Source organism: Metopolophium dirhodum, chromosome 5 (genome assembly GCF_019925205.1).
Source record: "Metopolophium dirhodum isolate CAU chromosome 5, ASM1992520v1, whole genome shotgun sequence".
NCBI lineage: Eukaryota > Metazoa > Arthropoda > Insecta > Hemiptera > Aphididae > Metopolophium > Metopolophium dirhodum.
Genome location: NC_083564.1, coordinates 37,752,728 through 37,777,547, shown reverse-complemented (window position 1 = coordinate 37,777,547; position 24,820 = coordinate 37,752,728). Strand labels below are relative to the sequence as shown.

General features: G+C 28.1%; 1 protein-coding gene across 1 annotated transcript in view; it reads left to right on the top strand.

The window, feature by feature from the left end:
• LOC132945416 (uncharacterized) overlaps nucleotides 1–24,610 on the top strand; it is a 32,904-nt gene extending 8,294 nt beyond the window's left edge. The window contains exons 2-4 of the mRNA XM_061015154.1: nucleotides 21,596–21,714; nucleotides 21,778–21,901; nucleotides 23,453–24,610. Coding sequence (XP_060871137.1) covers nucleotides 21,602–21,714; nucleotides 21,778–21,901; nucleotides 23,453–24,286 — 1,071 coding nt within the window. The 5' untranslated portion in view covers nucleotides 21,596–21,601 and the 3' untranslated portion in view covers nucleotides 24,287–24,610. The remainder of the gene's footprint in view (nucleotides 1–21,595; nucleotides 21,715–21,777; nucleotides 21,902–23,452) is intronic.
• Nucleotides 24,611–24,820: the final 210 nt, after the last annotated feature.

Sequence of the window (24,820 nt, the reverse complement as noted above, 5' to 3'; positions counted from 1 at the left end):
CTGTTATACACCACATAATAAAATATTATATTATGCAGCTGGTGTTACAGCCGCAGCTAATATACCTACTAAAATATTATGTTCGTCGTCATAATATATTATTGGGTCGAGAAAGAGTGCAAATCGTTCGACTTCGACAGAAATAAAAACACTCGATATAATATAATATACTTATAATACCTACCTGCGCCCGCAATGATAATATTATTATACTATTATAGTTGTGCGTGCAACGCGCGACGTTCTCTGAATGAACATGGTACTTTCTTCCGCAGGGTAAACGCGCATAATCGTGATTGCGGTTTTGAAAAAGAATTTTAAGTGCATTCTGATTGATGTCAATAGGTTGACACGGATTAATAAAACGAACGTTTATTATTATTCTTTTGGAAGATCTGATGGGTATTGTTGAAAATATGAACTGTAGGTACCAATACAGCTGTCTATCGAGATTGCAGGATAACAATTGTATTATATTATCTAATCATATATAAATATAGAATAAATAATAATATAATAAACTTTGATGTTATTTTACTTTTTATTTTTATTTATTTACGAACAAAGTGTCCAATTTCAAGTACATATGACAATTGTGAATAAAGTAACAATTTTAACATAAATGAGCTAAATCAATAGTTATCTAACAATATATAAATAAGAACAACATTAATTATAATTAAAGTAGTACATCAAAATAATGTACGTGAATTGTACAATAATGCCGACCATACAACTGAAAAAAATTAATATTGAACAATAATTGATATCATTTTAAATAATTTTATCTATGCGCTATGTATTTTATTTTAAATAAAAACACAATAAATTAATCCATATTATTCTATGGTTCTTGACATTCTGGTCAGTATAAAAATAAAATATGATAATTTAATTATTATCTCCTATACTATAATTGAGGGGGTTTGGATATTTTGTTTGTTTTAAAAAACAATGTTTAATGATGAATGATTGAGCTCGAGACGAAACGGTACCTATGTAAAATAATGAGCAAAATATAATACAATGAATGAACAAAAACATTTATTACCTATTATTTATTTTATTATATTTTATAAAACATGTCAACCATAAAGTTGGTATACATTTGTCGATTTACCTCAACTTTATGTATTTGTATATAAAAGACTTAAATGTATTATGTAGTCTTCTAGATAATTACCTATTAATAATTAGTAATTATTTTATTCTTTCATATTTGTATTTTGTGTTAAGCACTTTTTTAATACCTACCTATTTATAATATTAGGAATAATTTATTTAAATACGCAATTCATGATACAAAAAAAATTAAATCCATTAGATGACATAGTAATTATTATTTTATTTTAAATTACATTTTTTGATTATTCATTCTTTTAATCAAGATTTAACGTTTTTTTTTTGTTTTATCTACAATAATTTTAATTAACGTGTGAAATTAATACATATCGTATAATATATATTATATAATTTAATTAATATCTGTAATCTGCATTAGTGTATTTTACGATACATTACAATAGGTATTTATATTTTATTTGTTTCTTTTAAACTTTAAACAGAATTGTTGACAAACAAAACCTTTTTTTAGACATTACCAATACTCGATACAAATTATAAAAACACATAAATATGAGAAATATTCAGCTTCTTCAAATAATACAATATTAAGTATAATGCAATAATAAATTAATTTCTACTTTAAAATAAACAATATTATAATGTATCATAGTAATGATGTACCTTCTATAAATAGGTAAGTCATTAATCAGCCTAAAATATTAAAAATAATACACTTCTAGCCTCTAGGTATTAGTATTATTTATTTTATTGTAAATAAATGTAATGATTACCAACTACGAGTTATGTATTATAATAATATTGTTTTATGGTTATTAAAAATGTATTGTACAAATAAAGGCATCACGTTATACACGCATCTTACTAGGTCCACACCTATAAATCACAATTCCCTAAAGCCATAATGTTTCATAGGACTCCTACGCACGCATGAACCGCCTTCTTTTTGGTTTGAATTTGAACTTGACCTTTAATAAATTACGTACTTTTAGAACTGCCAAAAATGTAGCTTTTTATATACATATATTATTATTTCATATATAATATATTTACATATTCACTCACGGTATATGACCTTCTTCAAAGAATTTAATTAATGAACTTTATTCACTTGACTTCTGAACTTCAACCGTACAACAATAAAGACATTTCTTACAAAAAATTCTAAAAATCATAGAGAAATTATATTTTGCAAGTATTTTTTAAGAATTTTAAACCTTCTTTTAAATGAATAGCTAACGTAAAAAATAAAATAATAAATTAAGGGAACGTTAAACAACACCATCATATCAGATACACGTAGTGACTAGTGAAATAGCATTTCCGAATCATAATTATATAAAAATATAATATTACAAAACATCGTTAAAAAACTATTTCTATAGTTAGGAGGAAGTATATAAGAAATAAGAATTAAACGATATTATAACTTCTAAAGTAAACAATGCAATAATATGTTACATGTTTAATGTTTCCCTTCACTAATAGATACCTACTTAATGGCCAATGGCCTTCCTGCAATAATAATACAAATTTCAAGTGTTATAATATGTAAATTGTAATTTTTGAATAGCATACATACACACTACAATTATTGTAAACAAAAACTATGGATTGTCTTTATTGAGTTACTATTTTGTAATACGCACTAAAGAAAATATTTTTTTTTATATGCCTACGAAAATTTCTCAATTTTTAGATTCTGAGCGGAGCGAGGAATGTAATGGTTTTACAATGATGTTTATTTCTTTTTTTTTCTGTAGACACTTTTTCTCCCTCTAAACTTGCTCAAAAGTATCAAGTATAGCATTTTTTCTGAAAGGTAATGTTCTTGAGCTGGTACTTTAGAGAGGTCATTTTTCGATTTTCGAAACGCTACTCTGAAAGGAGAAAAAACGTAAGATTTCACGATTTTATAATATTAAATAATTACGGCCGACGTTTTCTACCAGAAATATTGCTTTAAATGAAAAATGACAAGAGATATTTTTTGTTGTATTTTGGATGTTGTAATTCGGTTAAAAACATTTTTAAAAACTTGAAATTTGGGTTTTTTAATTATATTAGCCTCACCTAGACATGGTAAAATTTTCAAAACATTTGAGCGACTTATGAGCTTTTTCTTTTATTTTATATATTTTTTCATTTTTATGATATTTTCTAATTATAATTATAAAAATTACCTATTTATATAAATAGTTCTTAAGCTGTTCTTAAAACGCTTTGTTTATCACCATAGAAACGAATAAAATTAAATAAAAAAAATTCCCTCGGCTGCTCAGAATCGTTTTTTTATCGAATGCAATCAATGCATTCAAATCGAATACACTAAAATTACACAATCCTGCCCGAGGCCCGAAGGGACGATGGACAAACATCCACTACCGAAATGCGCTGACCTACTTTTTTAAAATTAATATTATACATAAACATAATGTATACTTACATTATTAATTATTAATTAATTTATAAAAGATGCTTGATTTTAAACTCATTCTAACAAATAATAAAGAACGTTAAATTAATTGAATTAAAAAAGGCAATTAAATTAAAAATATTACGAATTAATTGTATTACGGATAGATTTTATAAACAGATACGAATGAAGGCTAATACTAAATTTTACATTTTCGGATCAATTAATATTATTTAATAGGACTATTGAAAACTGTTAATATTAATACATGGACATTATTTCACTTGATTATTATAATTATTAATAGCATCCTTTATCATATCAATATAAATCATAAGCAGTTTTACTGTCTATTATCATAAATGTCCATATTTTTGACATAAAATAATTTCAAGTAGGTACAAGTTTGATAATTACTAGGTATTTAATTAAAGGCAAAGAAAAGTTTAAGATTTATTTAAGCCATTTCCCTTGAAGCATTTCCAAAGATTTTGTATGAAATTTTAATGATTAAAGGAAAAATCAAAATAATGCATAGATAGTATTTTATAATTTGAAATGACAATTTTTAATTTTAACTTGTGGTAATTCAGCAGAATTTCTGTCTGATATAGAAATCAAAACCACAATTGCTGAATTCCATTCCTCCAGGAACATCCAGCCTATATTATATACGATGCACAACAGTGGAGCCTACCACAATCAAACAGGTGTGCCGAATTGACAACGAATGAATATATATATTTTCCTAGATTGGACCCTACCTATGCGATACAGCAAGAACTTGTGGGGTAGTGTAGCAACGTTTCCGGTGCATTAACCTCTGACAATATAATAAAAATAATTTTTTTTCAAGTCAACCGGGAATAAGATATTTATCAATGTTTTCTTGTTTGGATCAAATAAGAAGTTATAGATGCTTCATTTATTTTGTTATGTTCTTATTTTTATAATATCAAAACATTCAATGAATTCGTTGACAAGTAATAATCACCTATTCGAAATTCGAATCATTTTACGTTTATGATAAGTTGCCCTAAGGAACGAAAGTGAGGTGAAATTTGATATATGATACATTTTTGGATAATAATTAATATTTTCACAAAATTTCATAATAAGCAGGGACAGCTAACATATTGAATTATGTTGTATGTATAGTATATTAGTATAGACTATATAGGTAAAAACTGTTAATTAAATCCTTTAGTAGGTTTGGAATGTATAAGTAAGTATAGATTATTATTATTTCATATTTGCAAGTATAAAGCTTACCTATTAATTATTACTATAATTTATAACGTAGGTACAACATTAATTAATGAAGAAGATATTATATAAACTATCAATAATAATTTAACTTTTATAACTATTTAATAAATTTAAATAAATTTATAGGTATTCATATCATTAACAATTTAATACACCATCAATCAAGTATAAAATACAAATATTTATTTAAATTTTGTACAAAAGCCAGCCCACATATATAGAAATGTTGTACCTACTTAAACTTTTTTAATATAAAAATAAAATTTCACAGACCACAATAAATCTGTATATATATACAATTATAAATTAAGTATAGATACCTACGACCTATAACTGTCATACGTCACAATTAGTGATACAAAGACCAAACTTCATAAAATTTCATTAAACAACTCAACTATCCTAGTATCTTAGTATTATAGTGTGTTAACTATCAACATAGTAAATACAAATAGGAGCGGTAATAATTTAATAATTTATCTATAGCTTTAGTATACGTATATTAAAGAAACTTATATATTTGCATATGGCAATAAAGTAAAGTAATAATATTATAAGTATAGTGAAAATTGTAATGAAAAGGTTCAACTCTCCTATAGTGTTATTATAATAGTGGGATATTTGCTATATTTGCTAATACCGCAATAGTGGGTTATATTTAAATTAGATATTCGGCATAGTAGATTCGTTTAAGTTCGACATCACTAGTCACAAACAAACATTAAATAAATTAAAGATAATTGTACTGTTATATATTATATAATATATCCTACTTCCATAAAACACTGTACAAATTCGTATACATTATTATTTGTAAAAAAAACTATTCATTTTTGTGTGGAAACTATATTATATATTATTATTGATAATATAATACTAATTTAGTAATATGATATTATATTCAGATTTTGAGAACGTGAATTATATTATTTTTATTCTATTGCATGAACTCCATTTGTTTGTAATGTTATAAGTAATATAGTTCCTTCGTGCAACTGTGTCGTGTTCCTTTCGCCAATCTCGTTTTATCAAGGTCCTTAATAAGTATTATTGGTAGAGGACTACAATAAAATATACCTAACATCTATTTGCTCCAATAGTGAGACTGTGGTGGACCATATTAAGCCACGCTATCTATACTATACCTACATTTTGCAACAGTGAAATTACGGTGATTACCAACAATACGGTCATAATATTTAACTCTACAAAGTTTGGAACTATAAACAGCTACACATAATATTATATGAAAAAGATACTTTGTAAAATAATATTTTTATGTTATAATATTTTATTAAGTTATATAACATTTGGCGTTTGCGTGTTGATAAAATATTACGGTCTGAAATAATGAACTTATTTAAAATCTAAATTAAATACAATCTCTATGGGATGAATAAGTTATATTTATAGGCCTCTCAATAAGGACCGATTGATTTGGACCTGTATTCGAATTTCAGTTTTTATATGTAGTTACAACTGTACAAGGTAGGTATTCATTCTTTCCAAATACTGACAATAATACAATATGTAGGCATAATTAATCCTCTTAAGGTCTATACCTATATTATGTTATACCTATATGTGTTTTTGCTTTGTAGCCGTTTGTAGTGATTACTGCAGTTATAGTGTTTACAACATGTTGTCTGCTTATTTATTAGTTGTTTATGTCGATCAGAATGTGATTATTTTATGAGTACTTTCATAATATTGGGTATTTATTTAGTTTATATTCAGTTTAATAAGCTGTTTTTTGTGTTGATTTTACAATGATTTGTGTTTTATTATTTTTATTTGTTGTGTCTGTGTACACGATAAGTAGTCGAAATATTGTTTCAACTTTCAACTTCAGTATCTTGTTTGATGGGAAAGTGAATCTAGTTGTTGCATTAGGGAGGTCAAAATTTAAAATCCCCAATAGTTTTCAAGATCGCAGAGAAAGACAAAATAAAAATTAAGGTAAAACGTGAATTTTTACGCAAAATCGATTTTCAACAAATCGATTTTTGTTTTTAGTGTAACTCTAAAAACAATAAATTACAGTAGATACGTGAAATTTCCACTGAATGTTTATATTAGCATTTTATATACAGTATACACCATAAATGTTGAAAATATTTTTAATTGTTTTGAGCTGTTTACGGACAAATTCAGTTTCCAATTTTTTCAGTTTTTATTCTATAAATGTCAATAAAAATTTAATTTGTTGGGTCAAAAATATTGAACATTTAATGCAAGTCTCCTAATATATTTTTACATTGGCAGTTTAAAAATATTAAAAGTATTAATTATTACAAAATGTTAATTTTAATTACACACTTTATAAGTATATATTATATAAAATGTTAAATTATTAACGGTTTTTGCTTCTAATTATCGTTATACGCAGTAGGTAACTAGGTAAGGACAAGTTAAAATATTAAGTACCTAAATATAGCAATTTTAAATAAAATACTGGATTCATTTAAGTTGAATACGATAAAAACTGCACAAAAAATTAAATACTGTTGTATCGTGTAAATTTGTACAAGCTTGCTTTAAAATAGAATTTGAGTAGGTTAGGTCAATAACACTAAAATCACCCACGTGTAAAATATTCTCGGAGGAAGTCGAATTATCGGTTGTGTAGTCCATTCAGCTATAAACCACCTAAACAAAACAGTAAAATATATTTAACCAATTTGAATAATATTTTACTCGTTAAAGTTAATTATCATAACGTATGTCGCATATATACATAGGTAGTAGGATCATTAGGTATTTTATGTGCAAACAATATTTGCGATAATGCTAGAAAATGAAAATTTAACTTTAACTGAAAAATAGTCGACAGGTAACAGGTGTCCCGTGAGGATATACCCATAGAGGGAAACTCGCCGCCCGGACAAAAACCTTTGTTTTTCCGTTATGAGATTAATGAAAATAACATTTTCACAAAAATAAACTCTATGAAATGGCAATCTTTAATTGTTTTAAAAATAAAAAATTAAATAATAATTTTTTTAACTTTTTTACCAAAAATTTAATTAAATTAAAAAATAAAACATGTGTAGGTATTCCTTGTCTCTGTGAGTTTAATAAAAAAAACAGATTTGTGATATAATATTTATTATATCAGGAGATATCGCAATGGGTAAATCTTCGAGGGACATTCTGTATAAAGTGTTTTAAAGAAATTGAAATAATTATTCATTCGTAAAATAAATCTATCAGTTTACATATTGTTTGAAATCAACAAAAAAATTATCTGTAATATAGTGCATATTATATTGGTACACGGTATACCTAGTATCACTTTCGCACGATGTCCACTTTTACAGTTTTCGAAAACAATTGTATTTTAATTAGTAAATAATTAGCATTTCTCACCGTAGGATACATCATTTATACATTTTAATTGGAAATGGCCGTATTCATTTTAAAATCACAAGATTGAACTGAAATGTGTTTTTAAAAAGAAAATGTAATTTTCTCATTAGCCATATTGATGTTTTTAGTTTGGTTTAGTTTACACTTATATTTTAAACTATTTCATTTTTATAAATGATTAAACATTTTAAAACCAATTACAAATAATATGAATATATTTTATTTAAATGTTTAACAGTTTTTAGTTTGAATATTAAATGAAAGTGGTCGGTAACCTAATAATTAATATACAACATTCAAAACTGATTAAATTAAACTGAAATCTAAATCAAATACATTGAAACGCAAGTAAAAATATAATACTTTCAGTGTGTGGTTAAATGTAAAAGTGGTTTAAGAAATGTTTGGAAAAAGAAAAGCTCTATTCAAAATATTATGTTTCTTGTTTTGGTCTATTTAAACTGGTTTTTAGTTTAGGTACATTAACAAAGCGCTTATAGAATACATAGGTATTAGGTATGCATTCAATATTGCAATGAATAATAATTTGAAACCCCTTTCAACGCTGATAGTCAATGGATGTCTATGCTTATATTTTGTGTTATTACTTCTACAAAACAACACTTAGCCCATTCAAAGACATGGCTATTTATATAATAATATGTAGGTTCAATACCTAATACAAAATCTATCTGGCTATCCAGTTCTCAAAAATTTAACTTAATATAGTAAGTAACTATACTAACTAACCAATCACAAAACGACTAATTTTAACATAATTTATTTTTAAGTATTTTTAAATTACCATATTAAGACGCGTTGGTTGTTAATTTACAAAATTCGAAACTACATGTTGTTTTGTTCCTATAGGCTATAAATATTATTTTTAAAAAGTCAACCTTTTAGTATTATCATAACGTTCTTATACACGTGAATTACCTTTACCTACCTAAACTTAGTTAGTCATTAGGTAACAGTGGCAAGGTAGTAAGTACACAATTAAGTTAATAATTCAATATTTCAATTTGTACAATTGTACCTACTACAACATTTTTCAAGGTGAACAGGTTTTAAATTGATAATTGTATACATTTATCGAGACTTGTTTCGTGTTTGTCATAAAATCACTCGGTTGAAACAAAATCCACAAATAACTTTGAAGACATAATATTTTTATAAAATATAAAGTATACTTCAGAAAGAAAAATTGAAAAGATTTTTAATTTATGAATACATCATACAAATACAAAATAATTCAAATAGATTTATTAGCTTGAAAAATGTTGTATTGACAAAATCAGAAATAGGTACTTAACTTGTTTTTGAAACATATAATATGATTGATTAACATTTTAAATTGATTACAAATGTATGGGTATATTGATATATACCTAAATGAAATTGTAGGTACGGGGATATTTCCAAACTGTACTTATATTTATCAATAATATAATTTTATATTTATTAATTAAGTACCTACTAATTTATGCACAGTAGCGGATCCAGGGGTCCCTCCCCCCCAAAAAAAAAAATAAGCCCTGGATCCGCCACTGTATATCGTATATCCATACTCAACATTATTATCAAGCTCTACTTTTTATCATTAGTTACCTAGGTACATACAATGTTATTTGATATGTTAATATATTACCTATAATAATTTCCGATGACATTCCATTTCTTCTGTCATATTATGTATGGTATATAGGTAAATGTTCAAATTGCAATAACTTTATCTATACAATTAATCTTTTATCAATGTTATTTAGAAACGTGTTTATTATTATGTATATCATGTATCTGCTTTTATCATTAACAAAAATAGAACGTTATTGCGAGGTCATCAACGCTATTTCAGTAATCATTAAGATCGTTGATCGGGGACTGACGGTATAATATTTGAGATTTAGTAGTTTAGTACCTACTGAAACTGGCAAAGTACATCATCATTAGTCATTACTACTATGGTCTGTTGATTGTTTGTAATGCATAAAACAAAGCTAAGAATAATAAGAATAGAAACATTATACCTACATACAAAATAAAATAGAAACATTACATTTTGAGTTTATTTATATGATTAGAACATTTGTTAATATTAGTTAGAATCCGGCCTCTTATGTCTAACCTCCAAATTAGATCAATTACCCATTCCCGTATACTGCAGAAAAAAGTGGTGGGAGGGAGGATGTTCATAAGCAATCGTTAATCTTATAATTTATAAATTATAATATCAAAAAATTCTGTATACATATTATAATATATAAATTAAAATTTATAATAAAATTATACATATACGAAAAGTATTAAGTATAAAATCATACATGCTAGGTAATCTGGAAAACCTGTTTATATATATAAAATTACATTATAACGTCGAAGTCATATAACTTCCGTAAATCAAAGCCAAACTTAAGCTATATCTAGCATTCTAGTCCCATATTATATTTGAGCCGCGAATAATAAAGAAAAAAACGTTCTGCTGTGGTAGTCGTTACAGGTATTTTGGCAAAAATTATCAAAAAACCGCGGATATTTGGAAAAAAATACTGGACATTACAGATAAAGTTGAAGCATTTGGATGGTGTTTTACCGGTATATTTTTCCATTTATATATAAAATATCTTTATAAATTACTAATTATAGGTATATACTATCTACATGGCTACAGGTCTACAGATAATAGTTCTAAAGTTGTAAATCAATCATATAATTATATATATGTACCTACCTGGCTACATACTGTTATTGTTTATATATGGAACTGGGATGTGAGATTGTAATTTAGGCATAATGTAGGACTGTATAGTTGATTAGTAAATTTTATTGCTCTTAAAACTTGTAAACAAATTGATCCAGAAATGAAAAAATAATGATCTTTTAAAATGTCGTTCCGGGATAGGTTACTTATATAGGTACCTATCTGTTGTATAATATATTGAAAGAATACTAATGTATATATTATGTTATAATGTATAGGTATAGGTTCTGTGGTACTACCGCAGTAGGTACTTACTGTACTTGGTAGTATGAAATAGGCTAGAACAATCCAAAATATATTAAATTTAAATTAAAATAATAATGTATTGTTGTTGTTGTTGTTGCCCGCGTATAGAAAGTTTTCAAATGACGACTGGGTAATATAATACAAGCTAGGGGTGTTGCGTCGGCGTAATGGGGTATCCTACCTATATTATACGCGCGCCCGCCCGCGTTCACCAAAGTGTTGCTAATCATAGTAATAGTATATTATAATGTACGCGCAAACGTGTACACGCAAATTCGAACCTGCGGAAAACGGACACTATATAATACAGACACGGGTACCTATATAATAATATATATATATAGGACCTAATACAGTGATATAGTAATATTATATTATGTACCTAACAATGTGGGTACTGCAGTATAAAATACTATAATAATTTGCATTTTACCTACAGAACGCACGCGAGACCGTTTGCGGAAACCACAGAGTCGCTCGGTGAAAGCGCACGCGGCCTGCTTATAATATTATATTATTTCGCGACCGCGTTTATAAAGTATATTATTATTAGAATCACTTCCAGGCACGGCCGCCATAAAAAAAATATACAATATTATATTATATCCATTACGGGGCGGTTAGAGAAACAATAGAAGTTCGCAGCGTCCGTGATGGGAAGACGACACCGCGGCCTTATGGCGTTACGCGCTCGTCTATTGTACACCGAAACAGCCTACAATTATCCACGCCATATTATAACATATATATACGTACTAAGGCGTTATATACATAATATTATAAATTTATAATATATACATAGGTATATCATATTATCACTATTATTATTATTATAGAAAGTGCGTCGTATCGCGCGCTATTTGTTTTTCACCTCGTTGACGTCGTCGCCTGGCCACCTACCTGTCTTACCTGTCCTATACCTAATTAACCTGTAACTTTTTTTTTTTGTGGGATACTCCGTCGTCGTACTGCATTGTGTACACTTTAGTCGAATATCGTCTTTTATATACCTACGTATGAAGTCTATAAGTCTATACTCTATAATATAATGTCTTTATAATAACTAAATACACACAATACACGCACATATATATATTAGGTATATATCATATTATATATTATATACCGTATTATACTATTATGTATGTATAGGTATGTATTATTTACGTATATAATATATATATTTGAGGCTTGAGTCGCCGCGAAACGTGCGAGATAATATATTATGTCCGAGACATCGCGGGGTGTCTGCGGTAGTCGTGCGTGACATACAACAAAAATGTCGACAGTAAAAGAATAATAATATGTAAACAGACCTATTAGATTAGCGAAACGCTGCTGTACAGGGTGCACCGCTGTTTGCTGGTTTAATTATCTCATTACCTCATTATAATACATACACGTCGTTACGTAATGTCTTGTGAACGAGCCGATTTCGACAGGAGCCAATAACAATATACTTACATTTTTATTTTATAACGACGACAATAGGTGTGCGTTTCACGCGGAGCGATTGAACATCGACCGAGTACCAGAATATTTTGCTTTTGCAAATATTCCAACGATTGATCTGAACAATCGCAGACGAAAAGATCAACTTCCCTGCGCCCGTTATACCTATACGAGTATACGAGTATATTATTATTATGGTCTACGGTTTAAGATGTTTAAGATGTTCCACGGCTTTAAACGGCTTTATTGATATTATATTTTTATAACGCCATCGATTTCTCATACATCCAGTTTAATATGATCCGTTGATAATAATACCGTTTGTTTACTTGAAAATAATTATTATTTATTGACAAAACAAAGAAGACATTTTTTCGGTATCTTTTATAGAATAATTTACTATAATACACCGCATCTATTGTGTACTCTGTATTGTACCTATACTCATTGTTATGAATTATAATCATTCGTTTCACTGATCGTAAAATTGAAGTGATTATCGCAGTTTGTTATACCATCAAATCTTTTCGAAATTTTCATTCGTCCACTGCAACGGGGAAAGTGTTAAAATACACAAGATCGTGTTATACGTTCATAAAATATATAACAATGTGTTGTAAATAATATTATACATATACGATATGCAATATACCTACCTACTATAATACAAGTATACAACCGTGTGTTAAATATAATATATGTATATAGTATTAGTATATAAGGCACTCGTGTGGTTCCGGAGGATTGCAAAACGGAAACTGTTATAGATACTATAACTACTAACTACTAACCTACCTACTGATAATGAGAGCCCTAGAAAACTACGAGACGCGACGGCACAGGTACGCGCGCCGTCTATTCGGCTGCAACGCTTACTATTGTTATAAATTTAAAATTATCATAATTATGTACCTATATGTACTGTCATATAGTTGTATCTACAGTACCTACCATTTAATCGAATTATAAACCAACAAATGTAATAATACTGTTCGTTGTTTGTTCACTGGACTGTGCCAACTGTATTATTATTCATATTTCATACGCACATTATAATATAAATAATAAATTAATAGTACTTACCTATAATACTGTATTATTAGTACCTACCTATATACTGTATTATTAGTACCATATATATGTATATCATATTATTATTATTATTACACACGCATACCGTAAGGCGTAAGTGCAGTATATCGAAAATGCATTGTTGCAATGGTGCAACAAGTAGGTAACAACATACAAAAAACGTCATGTGAACCAAGTTTGATTTTAATATTTTATTATTTTACAGAAGGTAGATATTACCCTAATTATAAGATTTAGAGAATAGAGATATCCGTGAAGATATCGGATCTATAATCTTGCCTTATTATCCAATGTTAAATATAATATTTAAATAATATTATATACTTTTGAAATTTTAATTTCTATATAGTATAGCAGTTACTGTAAAAGTATACAACAATTAAAATATAGCAGGAATGAATACTAATAAATAAAACTTTAAAATTCAAATACCTCAGCAGTTAGCATGCCATATATTGCCATATATTGCCAACATATTGTGCACATTGTGTTAAAATTATTTATTTTGGAATAATTTGTATTCAATCAATTATAAATTATAATATTTTATCAATTGTCTATTTGCCTGTCATTCTGCATGGACAGCAGCCTGCAGAGTTCAAAATAGACACCATCACCAATCGTCTAATTGTACACATTGACATTGCTTGGTCACTCAATACTTATTTACACGTGGTAAACTTGGAAACCCCAAAATAACCCACTTACCCATAATAATATATTGATGTGAAGGAAAGGACTCCTGCAGGCTGCAGTTGTACACCGTACACGATATTAGTTTCACGTGGCCATGGGTATCAAGATGTTGAAACGAATCCACACTACAACTAGGTACGTATATGTAGGTACGACTTTTGACGAATTCGTTAGGTAGGTAGTTATAAATATTTTATACTATACTGTAGAGTACCTAATTCAAAGTAGTTAAAAGAAAGTTTCTAAAGACTTATTTATATTATATCAGACTCATCTATACTTAATGATATAAATATTTCCCATTGATTGTATCTATATGTACTTTTTGAACCACTAATCGCCATTGTTCAAAAAACAAAAACAACATAATATTATCATCTTGATTTTAAAGAAAAAATTCTCAGAAAGGAATTCATAGGTTTTTTGTACTTTCAATCTTAGAATTTTATAAAAACTCATCGGTCAAAACCAACAATTAATGTTATATTAAGTTTGAAAATATAACTAAATTCGATTTTAATTGAAAATAAAATATGTTATTGATGGGAACGGACACATATCTTACAGCAATCAATATGCAATCAGGAACTTGATAGTCGCTAGGTAGTAGGTTCTGTAGTTTGTGTATCTAAAGCTTCCCAATTCCCAAATAATCTTCAGCATGACTATAGGTATAGTATTAACTGTGCAACCAACTAGAAACTTATATTTGTTTAATAACCATCACTTAAATAATGATTTTATTCTCAGACATTTTTTTATTGTTTGAAATTATTTTTAGTTTATTTTAGGTAAATTAGAATTTTGAATCACAGTGTAGGTACCTAATTAAATTTATCAGTAACAACTAACAACTACAACTATAATAAATTACATATAATTAGGTATTATGTACATCTTAAAATTTAGTTAAGATGATGCTACACCAGCGCATACAATAGCGCAATTTTATAAATTTTTAACTACAAAATAATTATTAAATTTTAAATTTGATAAATTTTGTCAAAATTTGAACTTTAAATGCTTATAAAAAAAAATTGTGCCTATTTATTTATAATATTTTTCAATTGCTGTTGTAACAGTATATCAGGAGCCTTGCATTAAATTTTCACGCTTTTTTACCCAACAAATAGTATTTTATTGATATTTATAGAAAAAAAACTAAAAAAATTAAAAACTATAGTATAGTAGGAGCGTTGCATTAAATTTTCAAGCTTTTTTTTAGCCAACAACTAAAGGCGTATTGACATTCATTGAAAAAAGACTAACAAAATTGGAAACTGAAAATGTTCTTAAACAGTTCAAAACAAATCAAAATATTTTCATCGTGTATAGAAAATGCAAATATAAATAACCAGTGAACATTTCATGTATCTACATTATACCTACGTTCATTTGTTTTAGAGTTACACCAAAAACCAAAATCGATTTTGTCGAAAACCGATTTTGCGTAAAAATTTAATTTAAATTTAATATTAATTTGTATGTTGTTTTTCTCGTCACTTTTAAAAACTATTGAGAATTTTGAAATTTGATGATGAAAATTTGATCAAATGCACCAACTAGATTCACTTATCCGTCGAACAAGATACTGTTGAAGAAAATCGAAGCAATTTTACTGCCCCAAACCGTGATGACAGACACAAAAATAAAAAATAAAAAAACACATCATTGTAAAATCAATACATTCATCGTTCCACTCAGAATCTAAAATAAATAATATTTATCACATAAAAATAATGATACACACGAACAGCTTCAAAAGACCAAAATCTGTTGACTCGTAAAAATGAAAGCCCAAATGCGTATTTTTGTTGGTAAAACAACAGTCGTGAAAATGGTTTATTTATACCTATTGTTAAAACTTTAATGGTTTATTAATAGCTGTAGTTTACAGAGTTTATATATTATTATTATAACTTACTATAGTGTTCTAAAGTTATAATATCGTAATAATTATTACTGTATATTATGATAATATATTTTTGTTTATAGATTATATATTATACATTAGGTACTACACGTACCTACCTGTCTATATACGGTGGGTGTTGACTGTTCAGAGTTCATGAACATTTTTAATGAGATGTCTATATGACCTATGTGCTTATGTACGTATATATAACACAATATGTGTACATAAATATACATACACATAGCAGTAGGTAATAGGTATTGCGACAAGTTGTCAAATAAATACATTTTTAGGCCTGGGCAATTTTTTTCGGCAGTCAATTGCACAATACAATCATGTATAATTATATATTCACGAATGCATGTGGGCAGAGCACTAGACGTTTTAGCAGTATAACTATATATAGACTACCTATACAGAATATCGTGAATTGACAAAATGTATAACTATGTAAGTATCATCAGCACTGTGAAAAATATCTACAGTGAATGGTAGCAGCAGTATGTATAACGTCAAATCCGTGCAGCACTGCAGTCGTGTGTGTACAACACTATATACAGTCTACAGCGTATACATAATAATAAATAATATACAACTGTGAACTGAATGTACCACATATATTATTATGTGTATACATAATATTATATTTATGTATATATATATATATAGGTACGACACGAAATAAACGGTCCAGCATAAAGGACCGTGTATACGAAGGTAAAATAGGATGTTTATGACTGTCGCCTGTGGGTGTAAAATACTTGTGATTTGTGAATGCGTGCGTGTATTATTTCGCGAACAATATAACAAGTAGGCAGGAAGGTGGGTAATAGGTATTGGCTGAAATGACGACGTCATTTTTTGACACTATAAAATACATTATTTTCGCCTTGTGGTTGTAACTTATTATTGATATAATATTATAGTTACCGTCGGTAATAACTTACCATGACCAATATGTAAACATCACTGCAAACATCATGATTTTAAACAAAGTCGTTATAATTAGAATATTGTTAATATAATATAGTAATAAATAATAACTAATAAACTAAGCTAGATAATATATAGAACTAAATATTTGCTATATTTTGATAAATTATACATGGCACATCTATTGAAATCAGTAAAATATATTGTGCATTAATTCAAAATTGCCATTATTAATAGATAAGTAATTATTGGGAATATGAGTTTGGTCCATAAAACTATATTATCTGTCTAAGACCTCACCAGATAACCAAGTATTCAACAGTGAAAACTCTATATTTTATTCCATTCAGAGGTTCTGAAAACGTAACGACGATAAAAGCAAATGCAATACTTATCTCATTTACAAGCATATTGCATATAGGTAGTAGAGAATAGAAGACCGGAAAAGATTGAGTTAAGTCGTAGTGATATAGAAAAAAAGAAAGGGATTGCACTATTGCAGAGAAAAGTGATTAATAATATAATATAGTTATAGTCTAAATAGTATACCTACTATATTGGTGAAGCAAATTAACAAAACGTGCTCTGATGGAAACAATTTGTACCTTCCGATTCGGGATAGATATAGTATAGATATAGTTTTTTTACTTTTTCTAATGAATTAAATTTGTCATTGAAACTTTATGCGCTGGTATTAGCTCTAGCTGTATTGGTACGTTGGTAAGTACAATTTCTACTAATATTATCAAATACATTCAATTATTCAAATACACTTCACTTAAAGCAAAACGTACCTATACGAAATCTCGGGAAAATGCTTAAAAGCTGATAATAGTATCCAGACTGGCAGACTCCACGTAGGGGGGAACCCGCCTAACCATCAGTACGACAGTCGTCAAACGCGCTCCCGCTGTTAATTTGTTTTGTCAATAGCTTTATGAGGACTTTACGGAGATTTGAGGTGACTATATAAGGTATAATGCCATTTTTTCTCGGGCAAAGTCAGGATATACCATAAAGTAAATAGTAATAACAGCTGTTGTGGATTATCAATATGATTAATATAATAAGTAATAACACAAACGTATTTTATAGTCCTTTATTGTTAACTGTGTAAATCGTAATGAGTAATGATATGCACATTAAAATTGTCTACTCACTAATGACCGATGGACAGTCCCCACCGGTCGTAATATGGTACTTACCTATATATATTATGTGTGTGTTGTGCAGCGTGTGGTACATAAATGCTGAATATGCAACAACAGCTATAGTTAAAACCCCCATATTTGCACATATATATGATACTAGCTGAATTACCCGATTTCAACCAAGTGTAAAATATTTGTTCACCACCATACACCTCCTCATTACCGTCTATAATATCTTGCCGAAAAAAATCTAAGACTTAGAATATTTTGCTATATCTATGTATGTTTAATCTATGATCTTACTATATTTAAATACTTTACTATATCTTAGAATCACAGCCATTGCTTGTTTTGTTTGAAATTTCCGATATTCCCGGGTAGACTTTTGAACTTTTGAAATTAATTCATCTGCTCCTCTTCTCACATGAGAACTATAATATAAAAATTTGTTGCCATGGTTACCAAAATAAATATTGATAGACAATATTATTAATTATATTAATATAAAAGGGTTAAATAGAAGGTTAAATTAATATAGTCATTAAGTTTTCTGAAATTTTCCAAATTTCTCGAGTTTTCTTTCCGTAAGAACCTTCTAAAAAGTATTAGAAAACTTATAAAAAAAAGATGAATTAAATCGGTCTCGTAGTTTCTGTCTTTCTGGGATTAGCTGTTTCAAAGTATATAAGTTGTTTCAGGTTTATATAGTTAAAATAAATAGATTACATACATACATTTTTATTCGTCAAAATATTATAACAATATAAAACCATACGTCATATAATATAAGGAACCTATAATATATTGAAATTTAGTTTCAATAAAATCGAGGATGTCGTCAGTCGTTCTGTAATGCGTAACTAATTAGAACGGAAGCAATTGTTATAAAGAATGCACATAGAAATTGTTATGTAAATGTATAGAGAAAAAAAATATTGGGAAGCGAAGTCGTCATTTAAACGATGGATCGGCAGCGATTTATTTATTTTATTTTTCTACGGAAGATGATTTTAAATTACGAAAGCAAATTTTATCTTTTTATTATTTATTCTATTATACTTTATAAGACGCTATTTAAATTAATAAAAGAAGGTTTTCATTTACTGTTTACATCATTTAAAACAAAACTTCACACAGGATGAACACGAAACACGATAATATATATTTTTAAGCGATAGTCTGTCAGCCAGTGGACTGTTTGAAATTCAAATTGTACGCTCTGTCATACTATATTCATCATACGTATTTAAGAACTTAGATCATCGTTAGTAAATAATATAATTAATTTTCCCGAAAGTAAATTTTTTTTGACTATTTCTACGATTTTAGTTTTTATGGGAATACGATAATAATAATAATATGTTGGTTTCTTATGTTTGTATACTCAGTATAGTCATATATTTTTCATTAATTTTTACCTTGTTTGCTTTCCATATTTAGTAGTAACAAAATGTTAAAAAAAAATTTAGGAACCGGCCTAGCTGTCTATAGGGGTTAGGCCAGAGTTGTCCAACCCTCGGCCCTCGAAGTAATTTTTTTTGGCCTTTCACCCCTATGAGTAACTTCCAAAACCATGATAAAATTCAATTCTCGTTGTGAGAGATTTTTTTATGGTCCCTCAGTGTATTTATGAAAGTGTAAATTGGCTCGGCAACTATAAAAGGTTGGATAACCCTGGGTATTAGGTATAGTTCCTATTATTGAAAACTTATTTAATATTTTTATTTTTAACTACAATTTTACAATATTGATAATATATTATATTTTTATATGACTTCCGCATACAATTAAGTAATTTACCAACATATTATGCACTAACTTAAACTATTTAAACTATTGTCTATTTTATACCCATATGACGGTTCTTTAATCTGAACAAAATAAACGCCTAATTTACTTAAGGCGTACCTCGTACATTTTTGCACAGTAAAATATCTCGCATTTTATTAGTTATACTATAATGCTTTTAATGTTTAGTAATAATTACTATAGTATTGTCTAATAATTTATTAATGATAAATTAATTTTAATATTCTATACACCTTGGTACCTATTACATAAATGATATACATATTTACATTATATTTTTAAATGTTTTAATATAAAATAAAATATAGGTACTAGTAAAATCTTTGAATATTATTAATAATAATATGTTTCTTTTTTTTTTTTTATTTATAAGAAAATCATTTCAAATTACGAAACAAAATATTTAATAACCATTTTCAAGTTGTAACACCTATGCGGCTATAATATATGTATTATAATAGCAATCTAACAGTTTTATCTCATTACCTACCGCTACTAAATACTAATATACAATTTACTTATTGGTTAATTATGAATCTCTTTCAATTCAATTTAGATACTTGTATACATAAATGTTTTTTTCGTCACAGTAGGTCACGAACTCACGAATAATCGATAGAAAATATTTCATAATTTAATAATGATTAATTAAAAAGTGCGATTCACGTCTTATTATGGTAATATTATTGGATTAGATAATCTGATTGTCCAGAAAAAAGTAAATTCCAAAGATGTCCCACCGACCTCTTTTTGGTACCCCGTAGTGAATATGAAATAAACGTAAGTCCTGTAACATTAATAGTATATATTATTGTAGTAACACGAAAAAGCGGTCTGAATTTAATTTTTCTTAGTATTATAGTTTAGTAGTTTAGTGTTAAGCAATGCAAATGTATAATAACTTTAAATATGAAAGTTAAAAGGCAATAGCATCAATGCATTATGTTGTTATTTAAAATATTAAAAATGATTAACATAGGTATAATATATTAATATATTATTATTGACTTCAAGTTTGGCTCGTATTAAATCTTGTTTAATCAACTGGTTCTTGAAAATTAAACGCAGTCATATTATAGGTACACATAATAAGTTATAATTATTAACTATATTATATTATAGTCTTAACGATTTTCACTTTTCTTGTTATGGGTGAAGCGTGTCAATAATATTCTGTTCAGGAGCCGCGGACCCGGTGAATTCGAAAGGAGTTTAACGTGATAAATGATAATTATATAGATGTTTATGCACATGTATACTATATAGAGTCCGCCGAGTACTGTAAAAAATATGTAGATTATACAAATGAAATTGCATCTCTTTGCAAATCGAAATATTGAATAACACAATAGATGATCTCTTCCGTCAATCAACAACATTAATATTTTACTTTCTTTCTACAGGTCATAATGATTTTTGGACCAAAACTGGTTATCGGATTTTTCCTATGGGCGCTGGAATACAAAGAAACCAATGGTCACGGACGACTAATTGAACCGCCCTCCAGGGCATCCATGTGGAGGTGAGTTTGTTTTTTTGAAGTCGCAATAAAATCAATTGAAAACCCTTATGCTTTTTCCGATAGATATGGCTTCAATTCACCTCCAAATTACAATGACAACGAGTTGTATTGCGGCGGCTTCACGAGACAATACCAGACGAACGGAGGCAAATGCGGTATATGCGGCGACCCGTGGGACGCTCCACAGGTATACCTAATATGTATTCGTTAATATAACACCCCAAACAAATATAGACCATTTTCGCCTATTATCAAAATAAGAAATACTGTCGCCACCTTATTAATTTTAATTGATTAATCTATATATTTATGTACCTATAGGTTATAACATCAAATATAAACCAAAATTCATTGCGATAAAATATAGTAAAATAATTTTTTCTAATAATTTAGAATTGTGCCTATAGGTATTAATGACTTCCTTCAAATTTAAATATTATATATAAATTATTGTAACATTTTTAATTACCCATGTATTATTATTTATTAGATAATGTAAAGAGTGCTATAAATACTGTTAAGAATACAATCAAATAATTTGAGTCATAATTTTATACAAAAACAAATAAAAAAATAATTTTAATATTAGTAGGAAAATTGACATGATTCTAGTTCAAAAAAATGGAAAGTACTTTCTTTTTTTTCAAGGAAAATAATTAACAGTGGTGTATAATGATATATTATTTTTGGAGGAAAATGGTTCACCTCACGTTAATTTGCGTTGTACTATACAGTATACACTATACACTATACAGTATTGTGTTTTATAAATTAAAATATACATTATAGATAATATACATCTCATCAATATAGTGTAATACTGTATTCAAGTTTTTCACAAAACAGATATCAATTTCATGAACTTTGAACATAACATGTCAGTTACACATAAGACATTAGTAATATTCATATAAATTAGTTGAACATTAATAAAATAAATATATTTTATAATTGCATTACTGAAGTTAGATATCAATTATTAGCTAGGTACACTATATGTAGAGGTACCTATACAACACATTATATATATAAAGTATTAAAGTTTATTGATATAAGAATAAAAAATAAGTACTACCTATCACCAATCTTCTAATTTTATACCTACATGCCTGATGCCTGGCTGGTTTAATTAATGCCTGGCTGGGCATATTCCGTCCACAATTAATCTAAAATTTTTAAGTACTTAAGTCAGATTTCGATTTTTTATCGATTGAACTCTAAATATCATACGTGTATACCTATGGCCTATGGATTTGTATTGTCAAATGTATAAAATATTATAAAATGTATTATTATTGTTAGGTGCCTACCTACTATAAAATTTAGTTCATATTTAAAATTAATTTCAGAAAAAAACGTAAATCACCATAAGATTGAGAATTAAGCACATAGATTATTGATACTATTGTGTATCTATTTATATGACAAAGAAATATTTGAAAACGTTTTTAGAAATTCATTTATAATTATTTTTAAGTTTCAAATAGGCTCAAATAAATTCACGAGAGTTGAGAGTTCAATAAACCAGCATAGTAGTATAATACTAGTATAATACAACATATTTATTATACATTTATGATTTATATACCTACCAAAAAGGAATATATTATGTTTGAATTTTAAATCCATCATTATTTAACGAAAGACTGGGGAAGGGGTAACTCCACGCATACGAGAGGAAAATGTCCGAAATTCATATAAATGAGACAATTTATAATGCTTTTGTGTTTTTCTGCAGCCGAGACAACATGAAGCTGGCGGAAAGTACGGCCAGGGAGTGATCGTGCGCCGTTACAAAATCGGACAGCCAGTAATTGTGCGCGTCGAGCTGACAGCCAACCACCGTGGGTACTTCGAGTTCAGGCTGTGTCCGAACAATGCACCCAAGCAAGTGGCCAGCCAGTCGTGTCTGGACAAGTATATTTTGCGGAGGGTTAAGACCAAGGACACCATTGAAGCGTTCCACGAAACTCGATTCTATCCAGGCACCGAGAACAAGGTGTACGAAATGAGGTACCAGCTCCCCGATGGGTTGACGTGTAGTCAGTGCGTTTTGCAGTGGAAGTACATTGCGGGCAACAATTGGGGCGAGTGTGGTAACGGCACCAGTGCGGTGGGCTGTGGGGCGCAAGAGGAGTTCCGGGCATGTGCTGACATATCGGTGTCAGACAGAGATGGCACAGTCGATACGTCACCATACCCAACACCGATAACAGTGACACCGTCTACTACCAGTGTCACTGAGTCTGTGGACACCAACGAAATACCAGACACGATTGAACATCATAAGCCACAATCTACAGGATTCAGCTTGGCCATATTTATCATATCTATTATATTATTGTCATTGGGCTTTATTTTGATGGTATTCATGTTTGTGTATTGGTACTTCTATCATGCTGGAGACACAATAAAATCATGGTGGAGAAGAATGGCTGAATCATCTTATTCTTGTATGCGAAAAAGTGCCAATGAAGAAAAGAAAACAAGCAAAAATGAACAGCCTGTACCACCGCCTAGGGTTAAGAAGACCACAATAGGCTTCAAAGGTGTACCCGACAATCTAGTATAAGAGTATTCAATTATAAGTCATAATTTATAAGCTGTAAAGAAAACTTTTATTATTATTTTTTTACATTTTACAAATTAGTGATTACTCTTAAATTAAAGTGATAGTTTATAAATTTACTTAATAAAAATCTGTATATATATTTAATATATTATGATATAACTAAGAGTATATGTGTCAAAAAAAGACATGGTTATTATTTTTTTTTTTTTTAAACTTGATTTTATTTATAAAACTATTAATATAGTGATTTAAAAAGTAGATGTTCATAATAATTGGCTAGAGAAGGTGTTAAGATTGTAATGATTATTTTATAAATGCATCCGATGTTAAATGTAGTAAATACTAAATATTAAATTATCATGGCAATAAACATTTTGATTTTGAAGAGTATATAATTGCTAGTTTATTAATTAAAAAACCAAATGTCATTACCTACAGATAGCTTGTATGATGAATTATTTGTAAAAACTCCTGTTTTTTTATGCAATGACTAAATTAACATAAACCAACAATCAAGTCTATAACAAAAATAAT